At 29.7% G+C, this 9,992-nt stretch overlaps 1 protein-coding gene across 1 annotated transcript; it reads left to right on the plus strand.

Annotated features, from left to right (window-relative positions):
• The first annotated feature begins 6,806 nt into the window (after window positions 1-6,806).
• Window positions 6,807-8,025, plus strand: LOC119605102 (protein dj-1beta-like). Its single transcript, XM_037958053.1, has 3 exons — window positions 6,807-7,082; window positions 7,352-7,671; window positions 7,745-8,025. The coding sequence occupies exons 1-3, from the start codon at window positions 6,897-6,899 to the stop codon at window positions 7,893-7,895; spliced, it is 657 nt and encodes a 218-aa protein (XP_037813981.1). The 5' UTR covers window positions 6,807-6,896; the 3' UTR covers window positions 7,896-8,025.
• The last annotated feature ends 1,967 nt before the right edge of the window (window positions 8,026-9,992 follow it).

The following is a 9,992-nucleotide window of genomic DNA, read 5'->3' on the forward strand; positions in this document are numbered from 1 at the left end:
CGTTATAAAGTTATGATATCCTTAAAATACATTTTATACTAAATTTTAAATCATATTCCTCATTATTTATCGCACGTTACACTGTGCCATGGCATTGCGTGTGCGCCAAAAGATAACACTGTATATTAAATAACAAAGAAATAAAGAATTTATATGGAACTTTATGCAGTTAAGAATGTTTTGCTTTAAAGCACAATTTGGTCAATCACCATCTATGGAAGTGGTAAATAATTCATTTAAAAACAAAATGTAATTTATATGTTAAATTCTAATTTTCAATTGTTTTCTTTCTCTTCCCAAAAAAACGGATTCAAAACCCTATAAAATAGATTATCGGTCAAATCGGACTTAATATTTCATAAAATTTTAGAACAAGCAACTATTACTTAGGGCCTCAGAGTGGCATCGAATTTAACAGAATTATTCTTTTTTCAAAACTAAACAGGTAGAGAACAAATGAACATGACAAATTTTAATCCAGAGCTGCACTGAATTCGACTCATGTCATGTGAAGATAACCTTTTTTTTTTAAATATTATGTCAAATTAATTTTGGTAGGCGTTTTAGTGATGCACTTTCGCCGCAGACCATAATTTTGTAAATTAGTATTTATGTATGTTTAAGAACACCAAATCTTATTTGAGGAAGTAGACAATTTTGATGCAAATACAAAACAATGGCATGCGGGGTAAATAAATATGATGCGCGGAAAAATAATTGATTTACATTGAAATGTTTTTGTTGTTGTTGACAGCTTTTAATGTGATGCAACCATAAACACCTTGTGAGTTAATTTTGATTATTGTTGTCGTAAGTTCCCAATGAAATGACTTGTTTGTATGTTTAATTTTTTGGCAACTTATAATTTGTTAATTGGTTTTTTAAACATTATCAACAATACAATACAATTTACTTGTTTGTTTTTATTTTATTACATAATCTGTTAAAACAAAATTACATACATATCTTCATACATTATTATAATGTTGTAGTACTTAATTTATAATTTGAAACTAAGTACGTAAGTACTTACTATTGACCTTGATTAATATAATTGGGAAGGTAAGGTTCTACTTATGGATACTTGCACATTTTTTAGAGAAAATATTGTAAAGAACTTTATATTAAAGAAATGTAAAACTTGATATATTTAGTACATAGCATAAAACTATTATAATTGTGTTTGGAATATTACTACATACGGATATACATATTTACATATGTATTTATATACATAAGTAAAATTTCTTTGCGTATATTGTGAAAAGTCGAACGTGTTTAACAAACACTTTTACAAATTAATAATGTCTCTGCTTTTAAAGTGTTAAAAATTTTGTTTAAATACTCATAACAGTACAAAAACATACATGAAAGGGAAAGCTTTTGTTTTTTTTCTCTTAATTTTTATTTATTATTGAAACTGAAATGCCTGCGAAACACACCTAGATGAATCTGTCCATTTCTTCGCTTATTTGTTGTAATCGCATTCGACATATTGATGAAAAATTAAGAAAAAAAATGAAAATAAACAAAGCGCACGCACGAGCATTTACTTCATTCGTGTTCAATGGAAACGGTGACAAAAACAGATTTATTAAATATACATTTGTATATTGTATATGCGTGTGTGTGTTGTAGATAACGAAACATCCCGACAGATCTGAAGTCGTGTTAAGTGTTAACAAACGTACTATATACTTATGGTAATTTAAAATTTTGAAATGGTACTGAACCCTAACAAAAAAGTAATATTTTAAACAAGATGGCACCCTTTCAATAAAAAACAAGTAAGAGTGCTATATTCGCCTTTGCCGAATCTTATATACCCTTCACCATAGTGTATTTAATAAATATCAATTTCATAAAATTTAAATGTATTTCATTTTCCCGACAATATCATTATTATAGCAATAGCAAAACAAAATGAACAACAACAACGCTAAACGAAATAACCACACAAAAAACAAAATACACAACGCAATGAAACCGACAGGCATCCAAACATACGAAAATGAATACACCAAGAAACAAAAACAAAATACACAAGGCAATGAAACACACAGCCATCCAAACAGACAAAACGAAATATTAAAAAAAAAAAACAAAAACAAAAACAAAATACACAACGCAATGAAACCAACAGACATCCAAACATACGAAACTGAATGCACCAAGAAACAAAAACAATATACAGAAGGCAATGAAACACACAGGCATCCAAGCATACGAAACGAAATTCTCAAAAAAACAAAAACAAAATACACAACGCAATGAAACCGACAGGCATCCAAACATACGAAAATGAATACACCAAGAAACAAAAACAAAATACACAAGGCAATGAAACACAGAGCCATCCAAACATATGAAACGAAATACTCAATGAATAAGCTGTGTTGTTGTTGCTATATGTATGTATATCAAAGCATGGAAAAATTTGTCTTTTTTATGAAATTTTCAGAGGTTGTCTCGGATTTTTGCTCATATCTCCGGTATGGACCGATTTTACTGATTTTAAATAGCGATCTTCTCGAAAGCATGTCTAACAGAATTATTGAAGATTCGGATCTCGCCGATATCTGGGGTCCTCTAAAAACTGATTTCAACAAACACACAGACGGACAGACAGACGGACACAGCTTAATCAACTCCGCTACCTATAAGGATCCAGAATATATATACTTTATGGGGTCGGAAAATTATATTATAGAAATTACAAACGGAATGACAAACTTATATATACCCTTCTCACGAAGGTGAAGGGTATAATAAAGACTGATCTAACAAAACAAAACAAGTTTCCGAGTACGAGAAACTCCGTACCACGAGAGAGATGAATGATATTCTTTCTCTTTCTCTCTCACGCAAAATCAAAAGTTTCCCAAAACAAGTTTCCTAGTGTGGACCGACAGATACATCCCAGTAAAAAATTTTTAGACTTTAGGAAGCTAAAAAGGGAAGTAACTGCATCTGTATTCGCTTACTATTAAGCCTTACTGAGAAGCAGGAAATAAGGGAATACCAATGATAGGAGTAATTTTATAATGTAAGCTGAAAAAATTAAAAGCTTACTACTATCCCTTACAGAGATGCAGATTGTAAGTGAAGTATTTAAATAATATTTAAGCTTACTAGTGGGAATGCTTCCAAGTGGGAATTCGCTATATAAAAATAATGCCTTATCGAAGCAGGTTTGTAAGGGAGAAAATAGCTTCGTTCCCTTACAAACCTGCTTGCATGTAAGCTCCAATTTTTACTGGGATGTTTCACTGTCGCTAGGCTTAAAATATGTTGGAAATCATCATAAAACAAACCAAGGTAAATTTTGTGAGGGGTAACAAAAGCAATTTTGCCATCCCTAACGGACATGGCTACATAGATCGGGGGTACTATGGTAATTTGGGTATCAAAAAGTACTGAAAAAAGTATAATACTTACGGAATTTTCCATGTCTGATGTGCAAGTAAATAAGTATGTATGTATGTTAGTATGTAAGAAGTAACACAATCCACAATAGGGTCATGTTTGCTTAAACAAAAACAAAGATGATTAATTGCATCTTACTTGTCCGGTGACACTATGTGTTTATATGTACATATGTTTATGTGTGAGACAAATCACAGGCTTTTTGTTCAAAGTCAATCGGTGTTCATATTAAGATTTTTCTTTTTCTATAATAGATGTTTAAAATAAAGTGGCGGTCATTGTGATTCAAACAAAAGTGAATGAATGAATGTTTTCATTCGGGCTCCTCACGTTTAAAGTATTGTTTGAGTGTTTTTTGTTTTGTTATTAATTTTTCTTAAATATTATTATTGTTTTTGTTGTAGAATTTCTCTAAAGCTGTACTTTACAAATGGCATTGAAAAATGCTGTCAGATTTGATGTGACACATTTGAAAGTGTTAAATAAATGATAATTAATTTCAAGTAAAATGTAATTTTACATCATTGTTAATTATGTATGTATGTATGTATGTATTATGAATATATGTGTGTATGTATATTGGACTGTCATTTTAATTCTCATTGAGTTGCATTAATTATAGCAGGTTCCAATTTTCAACTTCAAATAATAAAACGTTAGTTTATTATTTTCAATTTTTGATTGACTATTTTAAACTCGAAAACCTTTATAAACTTTCATACATTTTATATGGTTTTTTAATAAAAAGGCTACTATAACTCAAATATTTTTTACAGTGTACTACAAAAGATGAGCCGAAATAAAATATATTATTATCTATTTTAAATTAATGTATATTATTCCTGTAAAAGTCTTTAATATGTCTGTTCACATATAAATTTAATTACATTAAGTAAATGAGGGCTACAAAACATGTTCCATACTGTAGTTTTATCAGATTTCAAATATCTCTATTATTTTCGGTGTGAGATCGTTTTTTTGTTGCAAATATAAAATTAGTTACATAAATAATAATCAAATTTCAATTTAGATGAGAAACATATCAACCTCTAATATCTGAATCTGGTTTAATTTTTCAAAACCATTGATTTATTTTAAAGTTATTTAAAAAATACTTAAATGCAATTTTTCTCTAAACGCTTGTTTTCGAATTATGCCAATCTTGCAGTCGATTGGCATAATCCAAAAACAAAAAAATCAACATTTATACTAATTATACCTATGTATTTTTAATAATTATATCTATGTACTATAAACAAGAATATTATTATTTTACCATGAGCCATCCTAATGTATGTATGTATCCCGTAAGTTTGTGATTTATTCCAACGGCAAATAAGTCAAAAATTTCCTTTTAATACTCGTAAGTCGAATTTATGGTTGTATAAATTTTTCTCCTTTGTTTACATGAACTTTAGTAGTGATGTTTTTACTTTCCCTTTTAACGACTTTTACAACACCAGTGTTTCACCCAGCGTTGCCGTTTTTAACTTTTCCTATCAAAAGTCGACTATAAAAATTAACAATGATTTGCCAATTAATCACTTCCAAATTATGGGCCAGAAAGTGATTCTAAGACAAAGCTTACAACAAAATATAAGTTTTGATAATAGAACTGCACATTAGGGTGTGTTTAATTCTTATATATATCCTTTATAATATCCAGTATAGAAAACTTTAATTTTTAATAATCCATTTAACAAAATTTTTTAAAGTTTGAAAATTGAGTTTTGGAGATGCTAAAGATGTTAAAATAATGGCCCTTTTTTGACCACAGACTAAGCCGAGTAAGCGTTATCCAATTTGAACAAAAATTCGTACTAGCACATTTATGAACCTTATAAAGATAAACATAATATTTTTTGTAAAATTTTTCAAAACTAAAACAAATTTTCTTATATTTACTTTTATATGTCTTCAGAATCACAAATTTCTCGGGAGAAATTTTAATAACTCAACCATTTTTTAACCAGTTTTTCCATCTTTTTGGAAAGACAATTTTGTAGACATTACGATTTTGCTATAAAATTGTGCAATAATTAATACTTAAAGCCTCATTTTGTGAAAAAAAAACTCCAAAAAGTGCCGTTTTTCCCATAAAAACGCACTTACAAACTTTGGCGGCGATGCGCGGCTCTTACCCTCAAAATAATTGAATAATATTTTACAGTCTTCCATTTGACGTTAAAATACAACATAATTTCACTATTAGAAGTTGTTCCGAGCGAAAAGCCTATTTTCGACCCACCCTAATGTACATACATACTTCAAAACTGACATTTAACAAAGAAAAAACCGTAATATGCGTAATAATCGAGATATATACACAAAAAATATGTTTGTGACCTTTCAGTGAAAACAACATACTGCTGCTAGGAAAAAATTAGCAGCACAACGATGGCGTGTATGCGTTACTATAGCAAAAAAATATATTTCGATTGTTGTACAAACGCAGAAAACAAATACTGTGAATATGAGCTGCTAGAAATTTCAAAGTAATGTTGCAATTTTTATTAGCAATAATATTAAAATGTGAAGATGTTAAAATATTTTTAGTATTATATTGATAAATATGTGTATTTTACTGCAAGTGGTTACTAATATATTAGTAAAATAAAACGTTGCCTTTCACTTCCAATATCTCGCGTACACGGGATTAGTGCTAACTTTTGGAAGAAGAAATTTTTTATTATCCTCTTGAATCATGTGACCCGCGGCTGTAAAAAAATCAATATAAAAACTTTTACATCCCTGGCAAGTCTATTATTTTTCTCGCATTACCAATTTGTTTAATATTTTTTGTTATTTTTCTGTCAATGATGTTAACTTTTTCTCAAAGTAAACTGCAAAATGTAAATATATTAAAAATCCCAAAAAATTAAGTCAATAATATTGTTTTCTGAATCAAAAATTATAAATCGAAAACGACGATCAGTGCAGATAAGACTGATTGCCTTTCATACCAAAAACATGTTAGGTTTCATTAAATGAAACATGGAGCCGAATAAGGAATATTAAATTTAAATTAAAAAATAATTTGTTCAATTGACGTTGTGCTAAGCATTGTATTTCAGCTCTTTTACAATAGTAATAAACTTATATTGGAGTATGGGCTCCAAGCATTAGGAGTAGTAGTAATATAATCCATATACCTTGAACCGGAAATGCCCCTAAAGCTAAAACTTAAACCCCCTTAAACTTTAAAAACACCAAATTTTAAGAAAAATCGCTGAATTGCCAATACTGACTTCGGCTAAAAAGTGTCAAAACAAAATACGTGTTTAATAAAATAGACCTACACGTACAGCTGACTATTTTTTATAAAAAGTAAAGGTTACAAAAACAACAGGCAAATTTTGACATATTGGTGGAAAATAACAAAAACAATTGCCTGTGGTTGTTGCAGATGTTTATTGTACAAATAGTCCGTCGTCACTTTATTAATACACTTTCTGTCAGAAAAATACCGAATGCTGTTCCTGCGAAGGTCATTCATAAATATTTGCCTGAAACCATCAAATTTAAGTGGGTTTTGTGAACGTAATTTTTGCAGTCAAATCATAGAAAAAATGTCCAAAACTGCTTTAATTATTTTGGCACCAGGTGCTGAAGAAATGGAATTTGTTATATCCGCTGATGTTTTACGTAGGGCCGGGGTAAGTTCAAATAAATACATATATGTGGATGCATATATACTGTGTGTATGAGTTGCATATTTAAATAATAAATATGTACATTAGTTCATACTACTTTTATTTTGTGTTTTTGCCAAAATTAAAATTTGTTTCGTTTCGTAAAGCATGAAATAATTCCTCCTAAATTTTTAGCAAAAATATCTTTGTAACTATTTAAATTTTGAGTATTTGGCAGTTAATCTAATCTAAAACAGCTTAAAATATAAATTATAAATTATGTACTATTTTAGGTAAAGGTAACAGTTGCTGGTTTAAGTGGTACCGAACCGGTTAAGTGCTCCAGAGATGTTGTGATCTTACCAGACACTTCTTTGGAAGCTTCAAAATCTAACAAATACGACGTTGTTATATTACCCGGTGGCTTGGGTGGATCGAAAGCCATGGCAGAATCGGCAGTTGTAGGAGAAATATTAAAACAACAAGAAAGTGAGGGTCGTATTGTGGCTGCTATATGTGCTGCACCAACGGCATTAGCAGCTCATAGTATTTGCCAAGGAAAATCACTGACATCCTACCCATCTGTAAAATCTCAATTGGAAACTATTTACAAGTAATTCTAACGAATATACACACATATTTACTTTTTGTTAATACATAACTACCTCATTATTCATTTAATTTAGATATATTGATGATCAGACAGTTGTTCAAGACGGCAATTTGATTACTAGCCGTGGACCAGGAACAGCATTTGAATTTGGTTTAAAAATCGCTGAAGTACTAGCTGGTTCCGATAAAGCGGCGGAGGTTGCCAAAGGAATGCTGTTGAAATAGATATTTTATTACAATGTTCAAACAGCTCTTACAATAAATATGAATATATGTACATACCTATAACAAATTGTATATTCATGTACTGGTCAAATTACAGGATATAGTCTGAAATACAAAGAGTTAATGAAAATAAACAAACATTAAACTTTTAAATGCGAAAATAATTTACTGTAAAATCTGCAAATCCGACAAGTAGTGAAACGATAATTGAATCTAATTATACCCTACACCACTATATTATAGTGGGGTTTGTAACACCCGAAAATATTGGTCCTACACCCACCTTAAAGTATACCAATTGGCTCAGAATCACTTTCTGATTCGATTTAGCTATATCCGTCCGTCTGTGTGTCCATGTAAACCTTGTGCACACTCTACAGGTCGCAATTTTCAAGATAACTCGATGAAATTTGGCGCATACTCAAGGACGAAAATGGTTAAAATCGGTCCTTTATTTCGTATAGCCCCCATACAACCGTACCCTCCGTATAGGGATTTTAAGCTCATAAATATGTTAAATGTTCTTGTATCACTTCAAAATCGGCAAAACTTAGTTTTTTATGTATTAATGATACTGCTGATTTTCGTAATGATCGGGCCTCATTTTACCCTATCCTCTATACAAAGTCCCATTCAGAAAATGAGTTGATGGTCAAAATTCACTTACAAACACTAGTATCACGATGATATTCTGCATAAATAACTAATGTAGACGTAAATTACTCTACCAAAATTTTTAAGGATATGACCATATTAACCCCCTGCCCCTCATTTAACCCCACTTTTAGAAAATCCCTCTTTTGGCAACAAATTGTTAAAATATTTCTGAATTAAGGTAAAAATTAAATATTATTAAAAAATAATCAACATTTTTAACATAATGTGGGGTGGTCGGACATGCCCGACTATAAATTCTTACTTGTTTAATAATTTAAAGTTACTTTGTAGTATAAAATATAACCAAACAAACGGGTTTACGATCAACCAGGTTGATGTTGCTTGGTTATTTCAATTAAATATAACTAAAGTTTTATCACGATTTTATAAAGAAAGATATTAAAATCTGTAAAAATATATTCAAGAAAGGTTTTCAAATCTTTTTAAACTATTTTTATTCGCCCTTATTCTGCATTTCGAATATGAAAATTTATTGTTGGAATACCTTTTTTCGATCGTCGCTTAACTGAATGAGTAATATACAGTTAATCGCAAAAATAAGTATACTGAAATACTGACGATTGGTTTTATTTATTTTATGATAATTATTATTCACTAATTTTTTTCTTCATATTTTGGTTCTTTGAGTTCTCATTTAAGCTGAAGTTAAAAAAGGTGCAAAATTTACGTCACAAAAGTAAGTAACAGACCATTTCAGTATATATTTGGTTTAATGATATTAACAAAATTTATGAAAATTTTACTTGTATTAATATAATTACTTTTTAATAAAATATTTTTTACACAATAACTTGGAAAAAATCTACTTTTAGTTCCGAAATCTTGAAATTTGTGCCGATTGGCTCCGGAATTAATTAGTAGAACAGTTTTTTCTTATTTCTACGATTTTTTTCCACTTTAGACCCCGGATTTTGGATCTGCTGGTCATTGAACCCTCCAAATGATGCATTGGAAATAGAATTTTTAACTTTTGAAAAGAGTTGTTATTTCGAAATTAATGTTATATGCATGGATTTGGCAATTTTGAACACAGTACGTTCTTAAAAAACCGAAATTTAACTCCGATTTCTTAAGACTTACAACATAAACTTTAAAATTTGGATAATTCTATATATTTCCTTTAATTTAAACAGGTTCTCTAAATACTTCGATTTCCAAAGCATACAATAATGCTACCAATCATATCTTGATATACTCTATACAATAACCATGTTTTATGGATCAGACATTATATTTGTTCCAGCAGCAAATTAAGATGTATCCGTGTTCAAAATTGTTCAATTCGTATTCATACCACCAATTGAGCCTGATTTAATATAAAAATCTTACTATTTTGGACAATAATCAATTTCAGAACCGATATGTAGTGTAAGTTATTGACATGGTCACCATTTGACGATTATTGGTAGTATTTAGGAG

Source organism: Lucilia sericata, unplaced genomic scaffold, assembly GCF_015586225.1.
Source record: "Lucilia sericata isolate MDLA Ls3-8-SP2 unplaced genomic scaffold, ASM1558622v1 Contig000014F_arrow, whole genome shotgun sequence".
In the NCBI taxonomy this organism is placed as follows: Eukaryota; Metazoa; Arthropoda; class Insecta; order Diptera; family Calliphoridae; genus Lucilia; species Lucilia sericata.

Bases quoted from the DNA above. Each gene is read 5' to 3' on its own strand.
- LOC119605102 (XM_037958053.1), top strand. From the start codon at position 6,897: ATGCTGTTCCTGCGAAGGTCATTCATAAATATTTGCCTGAAACCATCA. The intron at 7,083-7,351 runs GTAAGTTCAAAT...GTACTATTTTAG, and splicing joins ATGTTTTACGTAGGGCCGGG to GTAAAGGTAACAGTTGCTGG. The intron at 7,672-7,744 runs GTAATTCTAACG...CATTTAATTTAG, and splicing joins CAATTGGAAACTATTTACAA to ATATATTGATGATCAGACAG.